The 26817-nt window shown below is 49.1% G+C and overlaps 1 protein-coding gene across 2 annotated transcripts; it reads left to right on the top strand.

Moving 5' to 3' along the window:
- Positions 1–31: 31 nt before the first annotated feature.
- On the top strand, positions 32–26817 carry SUPT6H (SPT6 homolog, histone chaperone and transcription elongation factor). 2 transcript variants are annotated; one of them, XM_050322050.1, is made up of 37 exons: positions 32–112; positions 5506–5625; positions 6090–6242; positions 6422–6492; positions 7055–7250; positions 7951–8035; positions 8409–8682; positions 9931–10032; positions 10506–10619; positions 11134–11223; positions 11708–11850; positions 12116–12267; positions 12536–12634; positions 12793–12922; positions 13031–13181; positions 13583–13737; positions 14263–14458; positions 14704–14843; positions 14922–15039; positions 15138–15214; positions 15391–15526; positions 15953–16090; positions 16411–16578; positions 17240–17367; positions 18393–18600; positions 19065–19212; positions 19447–19589; positions 20354–20494; positions 21554–21749; positions 21884–22122; positions 22408–22521; positions 22635–22759; positions 23235–23347; positions 23751–23828; positions 23912–24078; positions 25403–25584; positions 25766–26817. In XM_050322050.1, exons 2-37 carry the CDS (start codon positions 5517–5519, stop codon positions 25950–25952), a joined length of 5166 nt encoding a protein of 1721 aa, XP_050178007.1. In that variant the 5' UTR covers positions 32–112; positions 5506–5516; the 3' UTR covers positions 25953–26817. The 2 variants fall into 2 exon arrangements, with proteins under 2 accessions (XP_050178007.1, XP_050178008.1); XM_050322051.1 differs by lacking the exon at positions 32–112 and adding an exon at positions 290–308.

Genomic DNA, 26817 nt, shown 5'->3' with positions numbered 1-26817 from the left:
CCCGCAGGAAGCGGAAGAGCCGCCGCTCCGCCCGCCGGGAGGTCGCGGCTCGCCCCGCTCCGCCCCCCGCGCTCGCCGCCGCCGCCGCCTCCATTTTCCCTCGGCCCCTCGGGTAAGGCCGCGCCGGGCCCGGCGGGGAACGCGGGGGGTCATTTACCGGGGGGAGCGGCGCGGCCGCGTCAGCCCCGGCCCGTGGGTCATTCACCGGGGGAGCGGCTCGGCCGCGTCAGCGCCGGCCCGCGGGTCGGTCCCGACCCGGCCCCGCGGCGGCGCCGGGCCCCGGTGAGGGCGGCAGGGACATCCCGGAGGTTGGTGTCGGGCCTCCGGTGAGGGTGGCAGGGACATCCCGGAGGTTGGTGTCGGGCCCCGGTGCGGGTGGAGCGGCGGCGGCCGCCCCGGTCGGGCCCGGTGTCGGCCGTGGGTGGGGCTGGCGGCGGCAGGAGCGTCCCGGGGCGGGGGCCGAGAGGTGCGGGGCGGCTCCGCCGGGGTCGGGAGGTGCCGCAGCAGCACGGAACGCAGCGGGCCCGAGGCTGCGGGACATCACCGGCACGGTGCGGGGAGCTGGTGGATGTGAGGAGATGTGGCATTGGGGAGCGTCGGGATGCTTTTCTTGGAAGGGAGGGGAGGGAAGGGTCTGACCTTGCTTTCTCAGCTACACCGGTGGTTCTCAATTCCCCCGGCCCCGCACGTGGGATTCCCGGATCATCCTGGTCTGCAGGTGTGGTTCTCAGACCCACTGCATTAGGCTTTCCAAACTTCTGTCAAGGCCCTCCCTGAAAAGCAGAGGCCTGGCAGCCTGGGAAGGCCCTTTTTGAGTTTAATAAATGACTAAAAAGTGGCAAAAAATGGTAGGTGATTGGTCCCCACAGTGGAGTGAGGTTATTTCACTGTCATTTGTTGCCTTTTTTTTTTCCTGCTGCTCTTTTTTTTTTTTTTTTTTTCCCCTGAATGTGATGATGTGGAGAAAGAAAATGTAATCCTAAATTATTTACGATAGCTAAACCGGACTGTGGAGTTGCAGAGACTAGATAATACTGGGTGGGAGTGGTGGTGTGGTAAACAAGATATGATGGCAACAGGTGTAATGAAGGCAACAAACACCCTACTAACTGACTCAACTCTACTGAGCTCTTACTGTTTAGGGAGGAGCTGTTGGTGTCTCAGCAATTGTTTCTTTTAAAACTACTTCAACAGCCTGCTGTCTCCTAAAAAGGATATTTTGGAATTACTTTAAAGGAGCAGAGAATGAGATAGAAAACATCATTTTGCTGCTGTGTAAATGGTTGGCAGTTTGTGCCCTGGCAGTTATGGTTAGACCATCCCAAAATGGGAGCGCTGGAAAAGGCAGGAGCATCACGGGTGCGCAAGTTTTGGAGCAAGCAAAACCTTTTGTTTCCTCACCTTAGGGAGGAGACTTGGCTGACAGGAGATATGATGCAGGTGAGTGAAGTCACGGGCAGGTCAGAGAAAGCGAGGAGGGAGCATCAATTTTCTGTTTCTTACAGGAAATTATGATGCAGCAGGGCTAAAATAAACAGGAGGAAGTGCTGTTTCACACAACATGCTATTAAATGTGTCACTCTGCCACAGGACGTGCTGCCACCTGATAGCATCGGGGGCGGTGGGACCAGCGGGAGGTTTAAAACCAACAGAGCAGGTATGGGAAGTTCCTGAGCTGCGGTGTCTGTTTGGCTGGACTTTCCCTGTCGCGGCATCGTTGGTCTCCAGTCGTCACTTCCCCCTCGGCATGGCCACCACTGAGCAGGGTGGGAGCATCTGGTTTAGCTGCTGACTTCAGAAATCTGTAAAACAGCTATTAAAGTTAAATATATAAATATATAAAACTGTATATTGGTGATGTCAGGGCTGGCAGGTAACGTTGGCCCTGCAGAAGTTCATGTACTAGGGTACTAGGGAATGGCCCTGAGGAAGAGCTGAACACTGACTAGGTACCAGTGAGGGTTGTTTGTCGTGGTGGGAGTGCCTTTTAGGCTCTGTGTTTTGAGTGGAGTTTCCCAGAGATTTCTGAATCCTCTCTGGTTTGATATTTTGAAGTGTGGACATGAGAACTGAGAGAGACTGTTCAGTGGTGGCTTTGGCAACGTGGTTCCATGAGCTTGTGATCTTCAGCGAATTCTTAGTCGAACTATGAAATGGCAGAGATTAGAACTATCCCTGTCCAAACTCTCTCCCCCCCAAAAAATAACCCCACAAAAGCAGTGTTAGCATGGATAAGGACCCTGGTGGTGTTTCTCCCACAGAAGATGGGGAGAGGTCAAGGACTGCACCTGAGCTGTTGTGAAGCCTAAATGAGCAGCCTAAATGCTGTTTTGTGCATTGTCACTGCTGTCCTGAGGTAGATTGCTGAATAATAAATATATCTCGCTGGGAGGACACTCCTTGGTTTTTCTGTGAGCACCGCTGAGGTCTGCTGCTTTAATGGGCGTCTCATGCCTGGAGAGCATCTGATGCTTCTGCTTTCCCTCACCCCACACCTGCTGAGGCTGTGAAGCTCCTGTCCTGTGGGACACTGCCATTCCTCATGCTATCCTGCATCACGTGGCTGTGTCCCTCTGCCTTGCCAGAGTTCCAGGTGCAGGAATTTTCCCTGCATGTTCTGATATTTTGAAATGTATCTCCATTTCCAAACCCTAATGAGTTTTCTTTTGCTGGTGTTTGACGTACAAAGCCATGTCTGCCTCCTATACTGTGATGTTTTGCAGTCCTGAGCAGCCAGCAGGTATCTGGATGTGTGGCCAAGGCTTTACAAGTATTTGAATGTCTGATTTCCGAAATTCTCAGGTTCCTCACAAAGCAGCACTTGTTCTAAAGACCCATCCTGACCTAACCAGGGGGGCAGCCCACAGAGCCCATGGCTGATGTCCAGCCTGGTCCTGACCTGATCAGAGCTTTACAGTCCCAGTGCTGACAGTGAAGAGCTGTCTGCTCTGGGCATCCCAGCTAAAAGGAGGATGTGGTCTCTGGATAATTGCCATTGTGCCCTTGAGCTGAGCAAAGTGCAGACACCCCTGATCAAAACAGCTCTGCTGGCCCAATGGTCTTTAGACCCTCCTCACGCTCACACAAATGGGGCTCTCCCTGTGTGACCCACCACACCGAGCTCTGCTCTGTACCTCCACCTGTGCTGGCTGCAGCCTTTGCTTGCCTCCCTGGCCTGTTTTGTTTCAAATTAAGGCCTCTCTGGCACCGAGGGTGGGAGAGACACCTTAAGTCCATATCTGATTCAACATCTTGTTTCTGTTTTCCGTGCTAAGCGACATCTCTGCTGTGCTGGGGTGGATTTCACTGGAGCTGAAAGCACCCGGTTTTGTGGGTGGTTGGCTTGTGTGGAACCTGCTCGGCTGGATTTATTAAATAAGGTGGTTTTCCTAAGTCCTAGTTGTTCCCCATGTCCAGACAAATTTGATTTGACATGGACTGAAATTGCCAGGAAATGGTAAAACAAGTGATGAGGAAGCAAGTTGGAATTGTGAGTGAAACACTTCACTGGTAGAGAACAGTGAAACTCTGTGTGTTGCTGTGTTGAGGGGTTTCTTTTCTTGCTGGGTTTGTGTGTTGATCATGGGCAGTTGATAAATGAGGTTATTAGACTTAGAAATGCTCTAGGAAAAGCCACTCAGCCTGCAGTTTTATGTATGTTAGTACACCCTGGTGAATACCTGTAGCAGAAGAATCGGTGACAAAGCACAAATTTGACATAATATTCATACACAGGCTGCTAAATATAATTCCTGTAGTTACACAGTTCATCACTGGCACTTGCTTCAGGAACATGCACTTAAGTGTCATCTGTGCTACCCTCTGAGGTGTTCTGACGGGGTGCCTAAATACATGTGTGTGACTTCTAGTGCCCTCTCAAGGACAGGGATCACCCTGTGCTTACACACCGAACCAGAGCAGCCACATCCTGTCTGGGTGCAGAGCAGAAGCCTTGGCCTGCTGCATTTTCTGCCTGTCTGGAGCATCCTAGATAGATACTGGCCATGGCCACATATTCTGCAGCCTGGGAGTGTAAGCTGCTGTGTCCTCGTGTCTGAAATCTGGCAGAGGTCTTTCCCGAGTCTTTGTTGTGGCTTTTCTTTAATGAGATCTGGACAACACATTCCTTTGGAGCTATTCCTTTTTTAAGACTTAAAAGATCATCCAAGATGAGCCTTGGACCATTTAACTTTAACTGAGCAGTTAACTCCCTGGTTTTCTCAAAGTGGTTGTGTTTGTGCACCAGATGTGTGGATTTTGAGGCAGAACATGAAATCCTACACACAAAAAGTGTCATGGCAAAGCATTGATCAGGTTGTCCCATGTGGGACTGATTTCCTTCAGCTGGTTCTTTGCAAAGGGGAAATGATTATGGGAATATTTTGAAGCATGTTTGTTTAGGTGTCATTCCCTGGCATATGGAATTGTTTTCTCATCCTTTTTTCTGTGATGTTTTTTTTGTGTGTGTGTGTTAAATTACATCTGATGTAATTTAACATGGAGGTTTTGGCTTTAGATCTGACACCTCTGAGCTTCTTTTTGTACCCTCCCAAAGGCTGGTATTTCTTCCTGGGCTGGTGTTTTCTTCCTCACAGCCATTTGAGGAATTGTTTTGTTTTTCCTTATAGCTGACTCTTGTCAGCTTCTGTTGTTTTGATGTATGTAAAAACCAGAACAAGCTTCCTTTGAAAACTTTAAAAATATCAGCAAGTTTGTAACCACAAGAAGTGGAAAGCTCAGAGAGACAGAACTTGAGCCCTGTCTTCATGGACATACACTTTCTGTTGCGCTAAGCATAATTTATATTGTTTCCAGAAACCCTCTTTGGCAAAAAACATCAAACAAAAGGTTCTGGATATAGAAAATGCCCTAGTTTTGTAGTTTCTTGTTGCCTCCTCATCTCTGGGCAGAGGTCTCTGGCTTGGAACACCCTGGCAGCAGCTCCAGCCGTTGTGGGGTGGTGGAGTTGGACAGCCACAAACCCCCAACCCTGGACCCCAGACCTCTCTCCTGGTTGCTCTGTGGGCTCTGCAGAGCCTCACCAACAGCTGGCAGTCACAGCTCAGTCAAGACCCTTTTCAGGGTCATCCTGGCTTCATTAACTGAGTGAGGATTAATCATATTAAGATCCTAAATGACACCGTGCAGCATCAGTGGGAGCTTTCCCGGCCATATGGGAGGGTATGGATGGGATGGAGGGCTCTGGCTGTGTGCACGTTTCAGCTGCAGCCAGAGCTGGGCTGTGTAACAAGCGCTGCTGTGACAGCTCCTGTCCTGCTCGCCCAGACACAGCGTGGCAGGAGCTGGCAGCTCTTGGCTGCTGGCTTCGCTTCCCTAATCTCTGGTGACAGGGATGGCCAGGCAGGGTGGACACTGGGTAATTCAGGGACCCGATAGCTAAGTTGAAACCCTCTTGCCTTAGCTGTCTTCTCTCCGAAACCTGAAGGGGAAATGCTTGTGTTTTGCTTGCTCAGCTGATGTCAGGGATGTTTCCTCTTTCCCCAGTTGCTGCAGCCATGTCTGACTTTGTGGAAAGTGAAGCAGAGGAGTCGGAGGAGGAGTACAACCAGGATGGGGAGGTTGTGCCCAGAGTAACCAAGAAGTTTGTAGAGGAAGATGAGGATGGTGAGTTTGCTGAACTGTGTTCCTCACTGCTCTATTCTGCATCCTGTGACTCTGCAGATGGAGCAATAACTGTACTCTAATAGCAGGACCATCTGTAGTCGATAATCTCCGCCGTTTAATTGCTTCCCTTCCTCCAAGTGCTTAGGTGGGTTTTATATTTGGCAATAAAAAATACTCTGCTTCACCCCTCTGGGGATTGCAGTCACACAATTTGATAGTAAACAATAAAAACAGAGGAATTCTCCCAGTGTGACCACTCCACCCGTTCCCTCTGCAGAGAGAGCATGAGACCACGAGACAAGAAGTGGGGTTCTGGCATGAGTAGCTTGGCTGGGTTCTGTGTCAGTAAAAGTGTTCAGTTAAAATTGTGTGGATGGTGTGAGGGAAGATGCTGCTTGCCCAGAGCCAAGTCTCCATGGATAACCAATGAGTAAATGTCTAACACATGCTGCTCTCCACTCCAGATGAGGAAGAGGAGGAGCTGAATCTCGATGATCAAGATGAGCAGGGGAACCTGAAAGGATTCATTAATGATGATGACGATGAGGAAGAGGAGGAAGAAGCTAGTGACTCTGGAGACTCTGAGGATGATGTTGGCCACAAAAAGAGAAAGCGCAGTAAGTTTCATGATGATTGTTCATATCAGTAGAATGCTCTGACACTGACCTGCCATGGAGCAGAGCTCTCCCTCTGCCCTGGGTGTCTGCACAGGCTGGGTAAGCTGTACCCTTCTTGGTTTAGTGCTTCCCCAGATTAGTAAAGAGAGAGTGTAACTCATCTCTGGTCACTTTTCTAGCTTTTGATGACCGCCTGGAGGATGATGATTTTGACCTCATTGAAGAGAACTTGGGCGTTAAAGTCAAAAGAGTGAGTTGTGTTGCCATGTTGCTGTTAATGATGTGGTGTGTCTTAGCATGAAGGAGGGTGGGCTCTGGCCTGGAGTGAGCAAGCAGTGCCCCCCCTCTACTCCTGCCCTCTTGGAAAGGAAGAGCTGAGTGCTTGCAGGAAGCAGGATCTCTCCTTGCCCAAGCAACTGGGAACTGGCTTCCTGGAGTTTGCAAAACTCTTTGTTTCCTAAAGTCTGCTGTATTCCTCCCTTCCCACCTCTGCAAGACCATCTCATCTTCCAGTAACTTTCTCCTGTGTGTTGCTAACCTCAAAGTCATCCCAGGCTATTGTGGGCTCTAAAACTCTTTCTGTAACACTAGAGGCACATCAAGCCAGGCCAGCACTGGTGGTGACAGCACGCAAATGACACAGGCACAGCTCCTGAGGGGGAACTCTCCCCCGCTGCGTGCCTGCACTGGGCTCCATCCTGCTCCTTCTCAGGTGCCTGCAGAGGAAGTGCAGTGCTGGCCTGGCAGAGCCCACACTGAGCTCGAGTGCTGTGCCAGGGATTGTGGGCACTAACAAGGCGTTTTCCTTGCAGCAAAAATTCAGACGTGTGCGAAAAATGTCTGATGATGAGGATGATGAAGCAGAAGACTATGGAAAGGAGGAACATGAGAAGGAAGCCATTGCTGAAGAAATCTTTCAGGATGGTGAAGGCGAGGAAGGAGGGGAAGCTGTTGAAGCTCCTGTTGCTCCACAAGAAGAGGAAGAAGAGGAGGAGGAAGATGAATCTGGTGTGTATGGATGGTCTGAAGTTTGTTGTAGGATTAAAGCACAGGTACAAAGTTCAGACTTTCTCTGAGCTGTAAGTAACCAAGGCTATGACACTTTGTGGTAAAGCTCTTGTTTGTCTGATTAGTACAGTCTTTAGAATTAAACATTTCTGGGTGACAGGTTTAGTTTGTCTGTCTAAACCACTTTGTGCAGAAGCACATTATGTGTGCTGAGATCTTGAACATCTTCCCTAAACTGCCTCAAAAATGAAAATGCTTCAAAGAAAGGGGGTCAAGGCACTGTTTATTACCTAGTGCGTGCCTGCTCTCCTTCTCTTCAGCATCAGCCTGTCACTGCTGCTACTACCACACCCAGAGAGTTTCAGAAATTCTTTCTACCTACTGTCCAAAGCACCGTGCCTCTTCTGACTGTATTTCCAGTGCACTGCTTTGCAGCTGATTGCCAAATGGCTTTGCCTGTGTCTGGAAGTTTGTTCTAGCTTGTTACTGTAGTTTAGGCTCCTGGAATGTCTGAGGTTGGTGTAGGAGATGCTGTGGAGAGCTGGGCAGACTGACAGCCAGCAGCAACCTAAGTCTGTGGTGGAGGCTCAAATTGCTGGGCAGCTGTAGTTGCTGTATAGTCTATCTGAGCTGAGCTTTGTCAGAGGTACCAGTTGAATATCCAAGTGTCCTGACCACTAAATTGTTTCTCCATGTCCAGACATTGATGACTTCATTGTGGATGATGATGGACAACCCCTAAAGAAGCCAAAATGGAGGAAGAAGCTTCCAGGATACACAGATGCGTAAGTATTGATTGGAAATTGGCCTGGAGCCTCGAAAACAGTGCTCAGCTTACTTGGTTATTGCAACTGCAGAGTGATTCAGCTTGTGGTTGGATACCACTGGTCTCTTTCCCAAAGGGAACCTGGTAAATTTAAACACAGAGTTTTAGTGTTTAATTTTTGAAATGTGTGATTTATGGATTTTTCAAAAGGATACCAAAACCACACCCTTAAGAGAAGTGTAAAGCTCAGAATTGTGTACCTGCCCGTGATTTTTTAGCCAGGGTGGAAAACTAAAACCTAGACTTAGGTACCCCTGGCCTCTTCTGTGTGGCTGGAAGGATGGTCTGTGAACTGCACCCTGGGGCTGAATGATATTTTTTTTTCCTTCCAGTGCTTTGCAGGAAGCCCAGGAAATCTTTGGTGTGGACTTTGACTATGATGAGTTTGAGAAGTACAACGAGTACGATGAGGAGATGGAGGAGGAATATGAGTATGAGGATGAAGAAACTGAAGGGGAGACCCGTGTACGACCCAAAAAGACCACCAAGAAGCGCGTCAGTCGGCGTAGCATCTTTGAGATGTACGAGCCCAGTGAACTGGAGAGCAGTCACCTAACGGACCAGGACAACGAGATCCGCATGACAGACATGCCTGAGAGATTCCAGGTGAGGGAAGGGGTTGAAGGTGTGCAGGCAGAAAGCATTTCGGCTCCCACCACATGCAGCAGGGCTGGGACCCGCAGGCCAAGAGCCACCTGACTGCTGAATGGATTTTGGTGTCTCTTTTTTCCTCTCTTTGAAGATTTTCCCTGTCAAATTATAGGCTAAAACTCTGCATTCAGGCCTGTCAGTGACATGGGAAGTATGGTACCTGTGTGAGCCCTGTTTTAGCCCCGTCACAGTTTGTTTCCCTGTGGCCACTGGGTGCCAGTGTTGTACTGCTGGGAGTGGCACAGGGCTTGGGCTGTGCTGAGATGGCTTTGTGCTGGATGCTGTTAGAAATCCCTTGAGCTGGACCTCTGGATAGCAAGAGATGCAGTGCTAGAGAAGGTTTGGGAAAGTTTCTAGCCTACCTGTATCCCAGCCAACACATAACTGCTGTAACCCACTTTATTCAAAGTGACCAGGACTTACACTGCTCTCAATACAAAGTGCTGTTTATACTGCAGGGAATCACTGAGGTATCTCATATTTTGGTCTTAATTTTAGCCTGTATTCAGATTTTCACTGAACATCTCCCTTCATCTCCCTTCATTCCATCTCCCTTCAGTGTATGTTAATGTAATTCTGTGCAGAGATTTGTTACCCTACTCTGTTAAATGGGATATGTGAAGCTGCCAGTTTTCTGAAGGACCTTTTTTCCCACGCCAGTCTGTGCAGCCCAAGGGAATGCTGTCTGCGATGTCTTCTGGCTGTATGTGGCCTGTTCACACGTTTTGTCATCTTCACGGATGTCAGTGGTGATTAGAGCAGGCCCCCTGGAAGAGAAGTGACTGAGATTAAGTGCCCAGAGAGGGTTTGGAGCTGCTTTGTGTTCTAGTTACTCTGTGGCTGCAGCAAGAAAAGTGGTCATAAGGCACAGATAGATTGGAACAGGATGTAACTGCAGGGGGTTTGGGAGTCTAGTAGGAAGTGGAGATACCCTGACTTGATCTTCACAGATTTTGCAGCATTGCAGGCCTTTCCACAAGCCTTTGACAGAATTGTAGTTGCCTTTATCTAGTGTAAAGCTGGTGCAGGTTTCCTGTGTGCTTAGAAGATGCAGACATTAAAGTGCTACCCTAGGCACTCCGTGGGTGAGGGTCCCACAGGCAACCTGCAGCTCAAAACAACAATTTCCAGGCTTCTTGAAAGTATGGCAGTGCAAGCCCTGGTGTTGCATGTACCTCTGCTCATGCTGTTGTCTCTTCACAGCTGCGATCCATCCCGGTGAAGAGTGCTGAAGATGATGAGCTGGAGGAAGAAGCTGACTGGATTTACAGGAATGCATTTGCAACTCCCACCATCTCCTTGCAGGTAAAGAGCTATGCCTTGGACTTTTGTCCTAAGAGGATTTAAAGACACTGCAGATTTCCAGGCTGGAGACATTTAGTCCAGGAGTCTGCTGAGAGAAATGTAGTGCCCTTCCTTTCTGGTTTTGAGCAGGTCATTTAACATGCACGTCTTCGTTTTTGCGTCCATGAAAACAGGACAAAAAGGAATATGGAGAAGTTGAAAGAATAATTGTCAAGAATGCTTGAGAGATCTCTGGGCCACTGTGCACTTAGGGCTAAATTAGTATTAGCCATGATCTGCTTTTGGCCATCAGTTACCTTGGCCAGGTTCTGCTTTTCCCTTTCTCTTTAAACCTCTCAGGACTAGGATCTAAATTAAAGTGTATATCTGAGTCTGAATTCCTAACTAACAAAAGAACCACAGCTGTAGCCTGAGGCTGCTCTTTTAAGGGGTCAGCTCAGGAAAACAACACAATGTGTGTTTCTCCTCTTTAGGAGAGTTCTGACTACCTTGACCGTGGACAAGCCAGCAGCTTCAGCCGCAAGGGGCCCAGCACTATCCAGAAGATTAAAGAAGCCCTGAATTTCATGAGAAATCAGCATTTTGAGGTAATTTGCAACTCTGCTTTGTTTTCAAGGTCTGGGTTGCTGTCTCCTTATCCTGTCAGGATCAGCAGGGCTGCTGGAAACATTTAGGGCAGCACATTAGAAGGGGCTGAGATAACATACCTGTGACAAAACGGTGCTTTTGAGAACTGCAGCTCATCTTATGTGAGCTGTGGCAATGCAGGGTTTTAAGGCCTCTTTGATGGGGCTGCTGTCATTGTATTTTCCTGATTCTGGACAAATTGATGCTAAATGAGGTGGGGAACTTCAGAGTCTCGTGAGCCTTGCTCAGTCCATCCAAGCTGTTCTCTGAGGTGTTGGCTGACATTGCAGTTTTGTGTCTGATGTGGTATATTCTTCAGTGGAGTAAGAGGTTGGACATGGCCTGGTACGTGTCCTACACTGCTGCCCCACTAGTTTGTTCTCCCACATGGAACAGGAGCTTTCTCTGGGGTTCTGGCTGCCAGGAACAGACCAGTCTCCTGCACAGTGATGATGAGTCTCATTTCTGACCCAGGTCCCATTCATCGCCTTCTACAGAAAGGAGTATGTGGAGCCAGAGCTGCACATCAACGACCTGTGGAGGGTCTGGCAGTGGGATGAGAAGGTGAGGAGTGTTTTCCCTGCTGGTTGTCCCATCAGCATTTAACATGTCTTCCTACCTAGCCTGATACTTTCTACAGATTTTGGTTTGGCCGTGGAGACTTTGTGTGTTTGACTTTTTTACCCACGTCTTTTTGCATGTTTGCTGTCATGTAGTAGTAGGGGATATCTAACAAAACAGGATTTAAACCAGTCCTTCCCTTCATGGGGTTTCTTTTGTGTAGTGATCTTTCCTGCCAGGAGTGCAGGTTCCCTCGACTATGAGTTAATCCAAACCTTAATTATTATTTTTTTCTGTTAATATAATCCATCTCTGAGATGAGACCTGCCACAGGTGACATTTGGGCTTGGCCAGTCTTGAAGATTTTTATCATTATTTTTATATGACAAATATGCCAAGATCCTTGGAGCCCCTGCTTGGGAAGGGAGGAGACAGTTAACTCACTGCATGGGTGTATTTCACTGGAATTCCTTTGTTCTCATGTCAGTGGACGCAGCTGAAGATCCGCAAGCAGAACCTGACACGACTGTTTGAGAAGATGCAGGCCTATCAGTATGAACAAATCTCTGCTGACCCTGACAAGCCCTTGGCTGATGGAATAAGGGCCCTGGATACTACTGACATGGAGAGGTATGGTGCCATGGCTTTCTTATATTCGTTCCAAAATTACTTAAAATGTGCACTGGCTTGCCCAAACAGCACAGGCTTTCTGGCCACTGTAGAGCACTGATTTTAGCCTCCCCACAAAGCCAATAATGAGAAATACTTAAAATTCTTTTGGAAGATGAGCCCAAGGGCTCCTTCTGCCTGACCTGTGCCAGAGCAGGTTCTTTGAGTGCTCTGCCCATGGCTCAGCTGCAGGCAGGGTGTAACGTGCTGGCTGTGTGTGCCATAGGCTGAAGGATGTGCAATCCATGGACGAGCTGAAGGACGTGTACAATCACTTCCTGCTGTACTACGGGCGAGACATCCCCAGGATGCAGAATGCTGCCAAGGCTGCTCGCAAGAAGCAAAAGCGTATCCGAGAGGATGGTGAAGAGGAGGAAGGTTTGTCTCCCCAAATTTCATGGTTTCCTAGTTCTGGGCTGCTTCAAAATCCTGGTTCAGAAGAAACCAGTGAGAAGTCTGTTGAAAAGCCCATATGTTTGCACAGAGCACCTCTGCTGTTTGCTTTTGTCTCAATCCTTCCAGGCACCTCTGAAAATGTCTAGTTTGCCACACAAAGTGCTCTTTCCAATGGAATATGAATAGCACAGGCTGTGCTTCTGACATGCTCCAGCTGTCTGGATGCCTCTGTAACATATCTTTCCTACAGGTGAAGGGGAGGATGCAGAAGATGATGAGCAGAAAGGGCCTGAGCTGAAGCAGGCTTCCCGTCGGGATATGTACACCATCTGCCAGGCAGCTGGGCTGGGTAAGGCTGTGCTCTGTCGTGCTGACTGTGCAGTGGCCTGGCCCACCTGCTCTGCTGGGTGCTGTGACTTACCTGTAGGAGGAGGACTGATGGTTTTGATTGCTGTAAGCTACAGTACCCTTGTCCTCACTGGGGTTTTGTTGTTTTTCTTTTCCCAGATGGCCTGGCTAAGAAATTTGGTCTGACACCTGAGCAGTTTGGAGAGAATCTCCGAGACAGTTACCAGCGTCACGAGACAGAGCAGTTCCCTGCAGAGCCCCTGGAGCTGGCCAAGGATTATGTGTGTAGGTCAGTGTGGGGGGATCTTTGTGGAGGTCCTACAGATGTGACACAAGCCAGGGGATCTGGGGACATTCTCAAGCCCTAAGCCTTCATGTTGCCTTTTTTTGCTCATAGTCAATTCCCAAGCCCTGAAGCTGTGCTGGAAGGAGCGCGGTACATGGTGGCTTTGCAGATAGCCAGGGAGCCTTTGGTCAGACAGGTCCTGAGACAGACTTTCCAAGAGCGAGCTAAAATCAACATCTCACCGACCAAAAAGGGGAAGAAGGTAAGAAAGCAAGGCCTGACTCTGTGGGTCAGTTCAGGGAAGGATCTAAATTACATACAAATGCTTGTTCTCCCGTGTCACTGTCAGCTCTTGAATAAATCTCAGAGCAGCATGTGAGCTGGGCTGTTGCAGAGGCTCAGCAGCATGCTGCGTTTTTACTCTCAGCATTTCATCAGGCCTGATTCTTGCTGTTGAGATGTTGCCTTCAATTACTGAAACAGTCTGTGTTTCTCTGGGACTGGGCAGGAATTCCACTGTGTCCTGCTGGGGAAGGAAATGCAGACTGGCAGGCATAGGGCTGAGGGGGTATTGAATAAAATCCATTGTCTGCTGTGGTATACAGAAGGGTCTTTCTTCATGAATGCCCTATATGCATGCTGACTGTCTCTCCTCTTTCCCAGGATATTGATGAAGCCCACTATGCCTATTCCTTTAAATACATGAAGAACAAGCCTGTGAAGGAGCTGCGAGATGATCAGTTCCTGAAAATGAGCCTGGCAGAGGACGAGGGACTGCTCACTATAGATATCAGCATTGACATGAAAGGAGTGGAGGGGTGAGTTCCCACTGGCCATGCCATCCATGCCTTGACAGACCTTGTTCATCCAGTGCTGCCATGTTCTTAGAGCTTCTCTGTAACCCAAACTGCTCCTGAAAGTCATGGCCTGGTAGTTTTCTGCACCTTAATGTCAAACAACCTCTCAGGGTCTTGATTTTTCCATCATCTTAGTGAAAACTTGAGCAGACATCTGTCTTACTCATTTGAAGGCAAACTCTGAAGCCTTTGGGATTTTTGTGTGAGGTGATGCTTGTTTCCCATCGGTCCTCACTGAGTGCCCCTTGGTCCTTCCTGCACATCTGAGTGGCCACACTGTGCAATATGGGTGGGTTGGAGTGGCTGTGATCTGTCTGCAGCATCACTTCTGCAACTAGAGCAGTCTTTGATGGCAGGGTTGGCTCTTCCCTAATTTTTCCAAGCAGCTTCCTGAGTCTGAGGTGTTGCTGTTACATCCCGGTGCAGGAATCTGTCAGTGAGGGTGTCAGTGCAGGCATCTGGAGCCTTTCCTCTCCTTTCTTGCAGTTATGGAAGCGACCAGACGTACTTTGAGGAAATCAAACAGTTCTATTACCGGGATGAGTTCAGCCACCAGGTGCAGGAGTGGAATCGGCAGCGCACGATGGCCATTGAGCGGTCCCTCAACCAGTTCCTCTACGTGCAGATGGCCAAAGAATTGAAGAACAAGCTGTTGGTGGAAGCCAAGGAGTATGTCCTCAAGGTGAGATGGGACAGAGGTGGATTTGAGTCAGAGCTGGGGTTGCAAACACCAACAGTCCTGCAGCATTCTGGGGATAGCTGCTCACAGGCCATACACGGGTCCTTGGGGAGGAGGAGGCAGGCAAGGATTGAGTCTGGTTCTTCTGCTGCCTTGAGCAGTCCATGACCCTGCCTCCAGAGAAGGGCTATGCCAAGGCATGTGCAGTGGATTCCCTCACTCCTCTCTCCCTTTCTCTGCTCTGCCAGGCATGCAGCCGCAAACTGTACAACTGGCTCAAAGTCGCTCCTTACCGGCCTGATCAGCAAGTGGAGGAGGACGATGATTTCATGGATGAAAACCAAGGGAAGGGGATTCGGGTGCTGGGCATTGCATTTTCATCAGCCAGGTAGGAGGGAGGGAATGGCCTCTGGATGCATGTCCAGCTTTAGCAGTTCTCCATGTCTGAGTTGTCTCTGTTTTACAGGGACCACCCAGTGTTTTGTGCCCTTGTTAATGGAGAGGGTGAGGTTACAGACTTCCTACGATTGCCACATTTCACAAAGAGAAGGAATGCCTGGCGCGAGGAAGAGAGGGAAAAGAAGGTGAGCCTTGGTGCAGCTATCACTGAGATGAATGCAAGCAGCTCAGGGCAGAAACCTTCTAGCTGTTCTGCTTTGGTTTGTCTTGCTTTCCTTTCCAGGCCCAGGATATTGAAACCTTGAAAAAATTCCTCCTGAACAAGAAACCTCATGTGGTGACGATTGCAGGCGAGAACAGGTCAGTCTTTGTGTTCCTGCCATTTCCCAGTCTCCTTCCAGTCCCTTCCTCATGCCTGTCCACATTTCACTGTTTCTGTCCATGGTATGAGGTAACCCGGTTGGGTTGTATCCCTAAGTGATTCCAGGACCCAGCTTTGTGCTCTCCACTCAATCCCTTTGGCTGTCTCTCCCTAGGGATGCTCAAATGCTGATGGAGGATGTAAAGAGAATTGTTCATGAGCTGGACCAAGGGCAGCAGCTGTCCTCTATCGGAGTGGAGCTGGTGGACAATGAACTGGCCATCCTCTACATGAACAGCAAGAAGTCTGAGGTGAGCCTTCTGTTACTCCAGCTGTCCCTTAGTCTGTTGCTCGTTCGTGCTGTGTCATCCTCCATTTGTTGTGCTGGCCCTGCCTTACGTCATCCTGTGTCTCATATGATCCATCCAGACAGTCACGTACTGATTTTTGGATCAAGGCAAAACATCTTACTTAGGCTTCTCTGAAGAGATCAGCACCAGCAGATGTACAAAGTGGATATCGATGTGGTCTGAAATGAATCTTGCTCAGCTGAGTGAGTGAGATGGTTTCATTCCTAATTGCAGCAGAGCTCCTGGGAGCCTTTGACCTCAGCCTTCTTTTCTCTGAGCACCAGATGCTTCCCTTGCTCTAATCCCTGCCTGACATGTCTTTGCTACTTGTGCTACAAAGTGTGAAAATAGCTTCAGGGTTTTCCCTGATTGTCTGTCCTGTTGCAGAATGAATTCCGGGATTACCCACCTCTGCTGCGTCAAGCCGTCTCCCTCGCTCGCCGCATTCAGGACCCCCTCATAGAGTTTGCCCAGGTCTGCAGCTCTGATGAGGATATTCTCTGCCTGAAACTTCACCCTCTGCAGGTAAACTTCCCTTGTGAGATCTTTGGGCAAGGAAGATCCTTCTCTGCAAAGAGAAAGTGGCTTATGAGGGTTTGCTGTCAAAGAAAAGGTTTCCAAGTTGAATTGGTACAAGGTCTACCTGTTCTGTGCCATATTCAGGCTACACAGCACCTTTTTTTATTGCTGCTTTTAGCTTGTGAGCCTTTAGGCTGTTCTTGGGGGTAACTCTGAGGTGCGACACAGCTCCTGGGAGCCAGTGTGTTGTGTTTGCCTCTGCTTTCTACGGCAAAGTGTTGCACATATCCATCTCCTCCAAGGCTAATGCATCTTCTCTCTACCAGGAGCACGTGGTGAAGGAGGAGCTGCTGAATGCGCTCTACTGCGAGTTCATAAACCGTGTGAACGAGGTGGGGGTGGATGTCAACCGGGCCATCGCTCACCCCCACAGCCAGGCTTTGCTGCAGTACGTGTGTGGCCTGGGACCACGCAAAGGCACTCACCTGCTAAAGGTAAGGAGGCTTCTGTCCCTGCCTACAAAAACAGTTCATCACCAACAGTGGTAGGAGATGAGTCAGGGTCCCTTGTGCCAGATGCAGCTGACAGCTCTGTTGACATGTGTTTTACCATGTGTTGCCTCACTGTGCCTCTCCCTGAAGCTATACATGGACTTACGTCCTTGACAGACCCAAACAGCTCAGCAGATCCGTCAATCCTAGACAGCTCCCAAACCCTCGGGAGTGGATGCGCTGTCACAGCGTCAAGACACCTCCGCAGTGTGGAAAACACCAGGCAAAAAGCCAACGCTTTTTCTGGGAGTTGGAGCTGTTTCCGTGCAGAATCGTCTTCTTTCAGACAATGTTGAGACACGGGCAGGGAGGAACAACTTATGAGTTGTGATGGGCATGTGTCGGATGCCTTGAACACAGCAGTGTCTGGTGTGAGTCCTCTGCTTTTCCTGGAGAATCACAGGATGGTTTGGGTTGGAAGGGACCTTAAAGATCATCTTGTTCCAACAACCCCTGCCATTGGCACGGACACCTTCCACTAGACCAGGGTACTCAGAGCCCCATCCAGCCTGACGTTGAACACTTCCAGGGATGGGTAGTCCACAACCTTGGGGCAATCTTGTGTTTGAATAACAGGTTTTATACTCTTGCCTCTCACTCCCAGATCTTAAAACAAAACAACACACGTCTGGAGAACAGGACCCAGCTGGTTACGATGTGTCACATGGGACCCAAGGTGTTTATCAACTGTGCTGGCTTCATCAAAATTGACACAGCATCACTGGGTGACAGGTGGGTATTGGGTTGTATTTGATGCAGTTCAGGATGTGGAGTTTGCATGAGCGACTTGTTCCCTGGAGTCCACGTTCCCAGGACTTTTCTCTGATTTCTGGCCAAGTTCAGATAATTGCTGGTTATTAACCTGATTATTAGGGACACCTAAACTTGCACAGCAGCAGTGTGTGCTCCAGAAAATGAATTATATGGCTTGCTCTTGTGTGAATGACCCTTTGTGATCAATAGGAACTAAACTAAAACCAATTGTTCCCTCACAGTTGTCAGTAGCCCATCTGCTCTTCAGCTTAGTTTCTGGCCTGGTCCTACTAACAGTATTTTATTTTTCTAAAGTTTCAAATTTGAGTAATAACTCAGCAATTTGGCTCCCTGTCTTAAACCAGTAGCCATGCTGGGAAGTTTATAGAGCATTAAGTGACTGGTAACTACACAAGAGGTGTTTTGAGGACAGCTGTAACCTACTTTCTGAACCTCTGACTCACTGCTTTGCACAGGAGGATCACTTCCTGGAAACGTACTTTCTTTAGGGTTTTTTGCTTTTGAAAAGCAGTCTGAGGAAGGACACCTGGCTGAATACCTACACTGAGTGATCCAACAGTGCTGGAACCCTTGGTTCCTGCAGGATACAAATCCCAGAGATGCAGGGTGCAAAGTGTTGCCCCATCCAAAGAGCTCAATGCAGATGGCTGTGCTGCCACTTGGCAACACTGAATTTATATGAGGAGGGAAACTGCAGAGAGCTGTGTGCTCAAGGAGCAGCTGTATTACACAGGGATCAAATCCACCCAGCATCCAAAATGCCTGGCTGCGTCTTTGCAGCGAGGGAGCTGCAGACTGGAATTTGCCAGGTCTTGCTTTGGCTCCTGTTGATTTAGCAATGAATAATTCATTGTGTCCTTTTTAGAGTAGTTTGTTCTGTGGAGGGCAAGTGATGGTGCTCAAGAGTGTGCTTGATTACTGAGCTGCAGGAACAGCTGGAACCCTCAGAGCCCTTATTGAACATTGCTTTGGTTTTATTTCAGCACTGATTCCTACATCGAGGTCCTAGATGGGTCCAGGGTCCATCCTGAAACCTATGAATGGGCAAGGAAAATGGCAGTGGATGCCTTGGAATATGATGAGTCAGCTGAGGATGCTAATCCTGCAGGAGCTCTGGAGGAGATCTTGGAAAACCCTGAGCGCCTGAAAGACCTGGATCTCGATGCCTTTGCTGAAGAACTGGAAAGACAGGTGTGCTGGGGTCTCCTGGTGCTGAGAGCAGAGGGGAAGCTCTGCTGCCATGCTCAGATTCTCTTGTTTTATAGCTGATGACACTTATCCTTTTTAGGAGCTGAGCATTAGCTGTGCTGTTGTAAAATGTATAAACAGCCATGATGAGAATTCAGTGTCTGACAATGGCATGTAGTAAATGCTTGCAGAAAGTACACTTGGAGCAGAGGGAGGAAGGAGGCAGGAGACAGTAACTAAACCATTTAAGCTGTTCTCCCTGAAATTATCTAACTTGTTTTATGAATATGTTGGTATTTTTGACCTCCTTGACGTCCTGTGGGTGAGTTCCACAGATTGATGGCACATTACTCTTTTTTAAATTTGCTGTTTGATAAGTTTCTTGAGTTCTTCCCTAACTTACACTGGATTCCCTACTGACCACCTTCTTGCTGCTCATGCCTTTATAACCTTTGAATCCCACACAGGGCTATGGTGACAAGCACATCACTTTATATGACATTCGAGCTGAACTAAGCTGCAGATACAAGGACCTGAGAACACCATACCGTTCTCCAAACACAGAAGAGGTCTTCAATATGCTGACCAAAGAAACTCCAGAGACATTTTATATAGGTACATCCCTGTTTACATCATAAGTTGACATGGATGTGTAAAGGTGGGGCAGAGGGATCGTGGTGAGCATGATGTTGGGACAGTGCTGTGGTTGCGTGTATGTGAAGCAGCTTTTCAAAGGTACCTGAGTAGTCTCCTATCACCTTCATGCCTGAATGACTACCTTAGATGGAGGGAACTGCCCAGCTCTGCAGTTTTTTCAGCCTTTCTTTCTACTCTCCCATCACACCACAGGTAAAATGATCATCTGCAACGTGACTGGGATAGCCCACAGGCGCCCGCAAGGAGAAAGCTACGACCAGGCCATACGGAATGATGAAACTGGCCTTTGGCAGTGTCCTTTCTGTCAGCAGGATAACTTCCCAGAGCTCAGCGAGGTGGGGATGCTTCTCCTACCAGGCCTGCCTTTGTCAGGAGTCTGCTATCAGCAGGCTTGAGCCTTGTTTTGGGTTCTTGGTAGACAAGGTATCGGAGCCAAGATTGTGTCTGCAGTGCCCCAGGATCCCAACCTGATGTGGCCTTTGGCTCCAAATATAATCTGTTCCACTTTTGACTAATTGCTTCAGTATAGATTTGACAGGTCCTTTATGGCTACATTATGGATTTTAGTGAACTGGGCTGAGTGAAATGTACCAGGGGCTAAGCTGACCGGTTCTCTGCAGATACATAAAGCATTCTTGTTTGTGCTCTGGGATTGTTTTATGCAGAGAAATTACCCATGACACTGAGAACAGAAGGTTCTACCACCTTCTCGAATTTAAGAACTTATCTGGACCCCCTGCTGCTTAATGCAGCTGTACTTTAGGTCTTTCTAAAACACTGTGAATTCCAGCCTGGGTAATCTGTGACTCTAAACCCCTATAGCATTCATTAAGCAGCAGCCCTGGCTGCAGGCTGGTGTTCAGGGTCTAAAAATGTTCTGACCTTCCCGGTTGCAATGTCCCATAAGCTGAGCAGAACTGGAGTAGGAATATTGCATTACTGGGTAGCATTTGTTGAAGTCCTCTGTCCCCTGCCCTTCTACAAGTCTTTGCTGGCTGCACCACTTTGCTGACACAGCTTTTGGACTTGTTATGAGTGTGAACTGCCAGGGCTATTTTGTTTTCATGCTGAATGACTTTTTCCTGTTGCCTTGCTCAAGGTTTGGAACCATTTTGACAGCGGTTCCTGCCCAGGTCAGGCCATTGGAGTGAAGACACGTCTGGATAATGGTGTTGCTGGCTTCATCCCAACAAAATTTCTTAGTGATAAGGTGGTCAAGCGACCAGAAGAAAGGGTGAAGGTATGAAAGCAGCGGATTTTCCCATATCCAGCAAGAGCTGGAAGAGCGTGGACCAATACCAAAGAATCAGAGTTTGGTTAATAACTGTTCCTTAAATGACTTTTCCAACCTTATTTTCATTGAAGGACTTTAATCAGCAGGAAGTTCAGGTTCTGGTTAGTGTCCTTCTCCCACAGTGCAAATCTGCCTTGGCAGCTGGTGGAACCCTGTTAATCAGTTAACACGTTGTGCTGCGGGAGGATTTATTGTCGTCTGGCTGAAGTCTGGGTTTAGGAGACCAGAAGGCATTCTAATGCAGAGCTGCCCTTTGTTTCTGGCTTTCTAAAGAGTTCAGAGCACTGCTTTTGCATAGGCAAGGGTCATTTTCCCTCTCATAGCTTTTCTCCTCTCTCAATTAATTAATGGAGCTCATCAGTTACTGGTCTTGCTCAGGACACGGGTTGGGATTCTGAAAGGAACAGAATAACACATTTTTATCATGGGATAAAATAGAGGTTTAACAATTTTGCTGTCTGTTGGGGTCCCCAACAGTCCATGCAGGTGATGGATAATCCTGTAAGCTCAGAGGTCTCAGCATTTCTTTAAAGAGTTATTAATTAACTTCATTATGGTTAAGTGAACTAAGACATTACAGTTTTTGTGGGGGTGTTTTGTGTCTCCCAGTTTACTAGGGCAGTCCTTTGGGTGTCTGCTTTTGAACAGACCTAACTGCTTTCTTGCACATCTTGAAGACCAGTTTTGTTGCTCCTATGTTTAAAATAGAAAAGGTAATTGTCCTCATCCTCCACACATGCAGTTTTCTGTGTGGTGTGTGGCATAGGTAGTAGATGCACTGGAGAACTGCCCATTTTTCCTTTAATCTCTTTTGATTCTGGTCGTGTTGGGGATCAGTTGATTTTATAGAAAGATCACTTTTAAAGGTTGTGTGAGTCTGAAGGAGATGAGGTAATTTGTACCTCCAGATTGTCAGTGTGATCCCACACGGATCGCTCTGTGGTGAAGGGAGGCTGGTGTAGCTGCCAAACCTGCTGCTCACCTTTCCCTGCACCTCCTCCGCAGGTGGGAATGACAGTTCACTGCAGGATCATGAAGATTGACATTGAGAAGTTTAGTGCAGACCTGACCTGCAGGACCTCAGACCTCATGGATAAAAACAATGAGTGGAAGCTGCCTAAAGACACCTACTATGACTTCGACTCTGAAGCAGCGGATCACAAACAGGAAGAAGACATGAAAAGAAAGCAGCAGCGGACAAGTGAGTCTCCAGTTTTTAATTCCACTCTATCCCCATCCTTCCCAGAATGCTTCCAGGAGAATCAGCACATTAGATATATAGTTGCATTAAATCAGTTCCTCTTGGAAGCCTGAGCACTCTGCTTTGTTCCCTAGCGTACATCAAGAGAGTAATTGCTCACCCATCATTCCACAACATTAGCTTCAAGCAAGCAGAGAAGATGATGGAAACCATGGACCAAGGGGATGTGATTATCCGACCAAGTAGCAAAGGGGAGAACCACCTGACTGTCACCTGGAAGGTCAATGATGGGATTTACCAGCATGTGGATGTCCGGGAAGAGGGCAAGGAGAATGCCTTCAGCCTGGGCTCCATGCTTTGGATTAACACAGAGGTAAGAGCCCTCCAGAGCATGCCTGGGAAGGAGTCGGTGGGGAAGAAGTACCTATTTGGCAGGAACAGGCTGATACAGCCTTTCTGTCCTTGCAGCTGCTTTCAGACTGTTGAGAGTAACTTCCAGTGCAGGTCTCCAGATCCTTAGACAATACTTATCTCTTTTTTTTTTTCCCCTCAAAGCATCCAGCCTTGCTGTGCAGAAAGTATGACTGAGAACTGTTTACTAGGATAAGAGTTTATCATCATGCACCCTAAATACCTCTTTAAATGTGTTTGTTCAAAGGAATTTGAAGACCTGGATGAAATTGTTGCTCGCTATGTCCAGCCAATGGCTTCTTTTGCCAGAGACCTGTTGAATCACAAATACTATCAGGACTGCAATGGTGGAGACAAGAAGGTAAGCCTGTCCTGGGATGTGGTAGCTTCTGTAGGAAGATATCCATAGGTTCTGTGTGTTGCTGAAAATGTAGGCTCCCCTGGAGCATTTATCTTCTTTCTCTCTACAATTAGAAGCTGGAAGAGCTGCTGATAAAGACCAAGAAAGAGAAGCCAACATTTATTCCATACTTTATCAGTGCCTGTAAAGATCTACCTGGTAAATTCCTCTTGGGATATCAGCCTCGAGGCAAACCAAGGTAAGTCAGAGGCAAGCCCAGCCTCTGCACTGAGTACTGCCAGTACCACACCTCAGCTGATGATTGCTACCAGTTTTTCTTCCAGCTCTATCATCCTGGGATCTAACTATCCCTGTGAGTCATGCCTCCCCTTTCCCAGAATTTGGCCTCCTGGCAGTAGAGGACCCAAGTCTGGCAGTAAATCTCACCCAGGAGACTCCCATGTGTCTTAACCAGCTGGGTGCCACAAGCAGCACTGCCCTGCACAGTGGATGTCACAGGAGTGTAGGCAGGGATTGATGGATTTTGTGTGGAAAGGAAGGGTATTTTGGAGCAATTGTTTGAAAATCAAGTGTCTAGGGTGTCTGTGAAGTGTCTGTCAGTTCATTATCAGTACAGCCATCACCTGAGTTTGTAGGCCATGACAGTTCTGACTGTGACCTGTTAGGGACAGGTGTGGCTCTAAAGCAGCCTGTGCTCTCACTGCTCCTCACAGGATAGAGTACGTGACAGTGACACCAGAAGGATTCCGCTACCGGGGCCAAGTCTTCCCTACCGTAAATGGACTTTTCCGATGGTTTAAGGATCATTATCAGGACCCTGTTCCAGGTGAGCACCCCACAACTCGAGTGCTGTTTGTTTTCTAGATGTCATGCAATAGGGACAGTTATTAAAGGACAGTTTCCTGTTCTTTGTCCCTAAAATGACCTAGGATTTTCTATATGTGGGAGGCTCCAAAGCAACACCCCAAGTGTTTGCCTTCCATAGACCCACTGAGAGCTCTCCTGAGAGTTAATCCTTCAGCCAAGTGGGCCATGCAGCAAAGGCTTGATCAGTCCCTTTCCTCTCTCTTGTCTCCCCCACCGTACAATGCAGCACACACCATTCCCTGGTAACAAACCACTGTGCCAGAACAAATATTGCCACAGTTTTTGTCAAATTCTGAGTTTAAGGCCAATGGCTGCTCTTCTGGGAGAACTAACCTGCTTCTCTTGGTTTGTGTTTTTTACAGGTATTACCCCCAGCAGTAGCAGTAGGACCAGGACTCCAGCCTCCATTAACGCTACTCCAGCTAACATCAACCTGGCAGGTCAGTGCAGGCCATTCCTGGTTGGAATTGGGACGTGAGCTCTTTCTCCAGGCTCTTTCTCACACGACATGTCTTCCTTGCAGACCTGACACGTGCGGTGAACGCTCTACCACAGAACATGACCTCCCAGATGTTCAGTGCCATCGCTGCTGTGACAGGCCAGGGACAGAACCCAAATGCCACCCCTGCACAGTGGGGATCCAGCCAGTATGGCTATGGAGGCAGCGGAGGCGGCAGCAGCGCGTACCACGTAGGTGTCACTTAAATTTTTGAGAGGAGGTGCTGCTGCCTTCTTCATGCTGCTAGAAATGATCCCACGGAGGCTCTGCTGAGAGCCTAAGGAGTCCCTCATTACCTGGGATCACCCAGTCCTAGTTTTGTACCCATAGTGCTGGACAGGGGATGAGGATTCTTGGACCAGGTTTCCTCTTGCCTCTCATGACTGAAGAAATGAGGCGTGTAAGACAGGCCTGCTCCGGGGAGGAGTCGAAGCAAAGTAGCAAGCTGCTCTGGCCCCCAAGGAATGTGGCAGGGTGGAGAGGTGGGATCCAGCAGTGAGGGCACACAACCTTCTGATTGTGCCCCTGAATTGGCAACGTGAGCTGGCAGTGGAGGAGATTAGCTGTGAAACTATGCGCTGAGTTTGCAGGGCTTTTCAGCTCAGCGCGCTAATCTCCGACCTGCACCAGCGGGCAAACACCTCAGCCTGACCCACCACCCAGAGGCTTTGCAGGGAATAAGATGGAATTGGACAGTTTTGGCTCATGCTGAAGCCTTCCCTCGTGTGGTGGTGCCTGCCTCCTCCCAACCCATGCTCCCAGCTGACACCGAGGCTGATTCCAGCTGCAGGAGGACTGAGGAGCCTGGGTACAAAAAACACACCCAACTGTTAGACCGAAAGAAGAGATGCTGTGCAAGACAAGGCTTGCAGGGAGGAGTGATCCTCCTTTGGAGCACCCTGGGAGGCTTTCAGGGAATTTGGCACAGTGAACGCTGAGCTGGGGATAGGCAGAGACTGTCGATAACTCGATGTATTAATCATCAAGACATCTGAAGAGAAAGGGAGGTGAACACTGGGAGGCAAAGAAACTAAGTGCTCCATGGGACAAGCAGCCAGCTGGCTTGGGATGTGGGAGGGAGCCATCTCAGGAGCTGCTGCACTTTCTCTGCAGCCTGCAGGGGAAGAATTCATCTGTTCTTCATACCCACTGCAGGATGTCATTGCTGTTGGCTTGCTCCAACTATCTCTTGTGCCCCTTGCCTTTGCTTGGCTCTAGCATCTCCCCTTGCAGCCTGCATGGGGTGAACAAGGAGAGCAGGCTGTGCTGGCCCTGCTGACCCAGGTTGGGTGGGAGATCAAGGGCTCTCAGGGGAACAAGTGTCCTGTGCTCAGCAAGGTATTGCTTCTCGTGCTCTGCAGCCACCCATTTCCTGGGCAGTGCCCACTGCCACCCTCTCCTTGCCCAGGTGAGGGCCCTGGCAGTGTGCAGAAAGGGGGGAGCAGGGCAGTGCAGAGCACCCCACAGCCTAGCAGGGTTCACCCTCTGTCCCCTAACAGCCTCTGCTCTCTGCAGGTCTTCACAACTCCAGCACAGCAGCCGGTGGCCACCCCTCTGATGACCCCCAGTTACTCCTACACTACTCCCAGTCAGCCAATCACCACACCCCAGTACCAGCTCCAGGCCAACACCACACCCCAGTCCACCCAGTCCCAGGCACAGGCATCGTCCAGCTCCAGGCAGAGGCAGCAGCCAAAGTGAGTAGCTCTGGGTGCATGTATCCATCTGTGTCCTGTCTCCTTGTCTTTTCTTGATTATTGTGGAAGCAGCATGGTGGGGTTACCTTGTACCTTCCTGCGTGGAACCCTTGTGGAGGGAAGGAGGGCAGGGAAGCTTTCCTGGTAGCACATCTCTCACCGTCTGCCCCTGTCCTTGCAGGACCAACAGCCACGCTGCCATCGACTGGGGCAAGATGGCCGAGCAGTGGCTGCAGGAGAAGGAGGCTGAGCGGAGGAAACAGAAGCAGAGGTTGACCCCTCGCCCGTCCCCCAGCCCCATGATCGAGAGCACGCCCATGTCCCTCGCGGGGGACGCCACGCCGCTCCTGGATGAGATGGATCGATAGGACCCGGCCCGGAATCTCCACTCTCTTCTCCAGGAAGGGGAAAGGAGAGGGAACAATTGGAAACAACTTCCCTTCCCTTAGACACGTAACTCCTGTTTTATACGTCGTGGGATGGTGGGAGATGACTCTCGGTGACGTGCACCTGAGCGAACGAATAGACTTGGCAGGGCTGGTTTAAAAATATATACTATATATAAGAAAAATATATCATAGAAAGGAACACTGCATCGGCCTCTGCGTTCCAGGCTCTGGTTCCAAGCACCTTGGAAGCTTAGCAAACAGGAGGTCAAAGGAATCTGTCCTTATACATGCTCAGCAGTCTGCTTTCACCCCAAAGACTGGGAAGCAAACGTAGCTGAAAGTGCAGACCATCGGCCTGGAGTGAGCCTGTCTCCTTTGGATTCTCCTAAACCCTGACTGTCACCTCTCCTTGTCCCAAGACCACAAAGCAAAGCCGTGGGGGGTTGTGACAAGCGAACTGGAGTTCTCAAAAAGTTCCTGTTGTTGTTTGCTCCATGTTTCCGTGTGTGACAGGCTCAGCAGAGCCTGTGCCAACCCCCAGCTGTGCCCGGAGGGGTCCAGCACAGCGGCTCGGGGTCTTGCCAGAGATGCAGCTGTTGTACCAAAGGCTTGCTCTCCCCTCTGGCTTCTTTTGGAACAATATTTATTTAGTTTTGATTTTTTTTTTTTTTTTTTTTTTTTAAATCAGACTGCGAAGTAACGGCAGCTCCCCCTGAGCGCGGGGCAGACACGGGGGCTAAACCGCTGCAGTGGAGCAGCCCGGAGTGCATGGCATCCTCCTCCATACCCGCTTACCCTGCCCAGCTGTAACCAAGAGGGGTGAATAAATAGTGTTTTTACTGAA

The sequence above is a fragment of the Myiozetetes cayanensis genome, unplaced genomic scaffold (genome assembly GCF_022539395.1).
Source record: "Myiozetetes cayanensis isolate MyiCay16 unplaced genomic scaffold, myiCay2020 scf27, whole genome shotgun sequence".
NCBI classification, from domain to species: Eukaryota; Metazoa; Chordata; class Aves; order Passeriformes; family Tyrannidae; genus Myiozetetes; species Myiozetetes cayanensis.
The sequence above is the reverse complement of the archived record's forward strand: the minus strand, read 5'-3'. Positions and strand labels throughout refer to the sequence as shown.

Coding starts and splice junctions, on each gene's coding strand:
- SUPT6H (XM_050322050.1), top strand. CDS start 5,517: ATGTCTGACTTTGTGGAAAGTGAAGCAGAGGAGTCGGAGGAGGAGTAC. Junction 8,683..9,930: donor ACATGCCTGAGAGATTCCAG/GTGAGGGAAGGG, acceptor GTCTCTTCACAG/CTGCGATCCATCCCGGTGAA. Junction 22,123..22,407: donor TGCTTTGGATTAACACAGAG/GTAAGAGCCCTC, acceptor GTTTGTTCAAAG/GAATTTGAAGACCTGGATGA.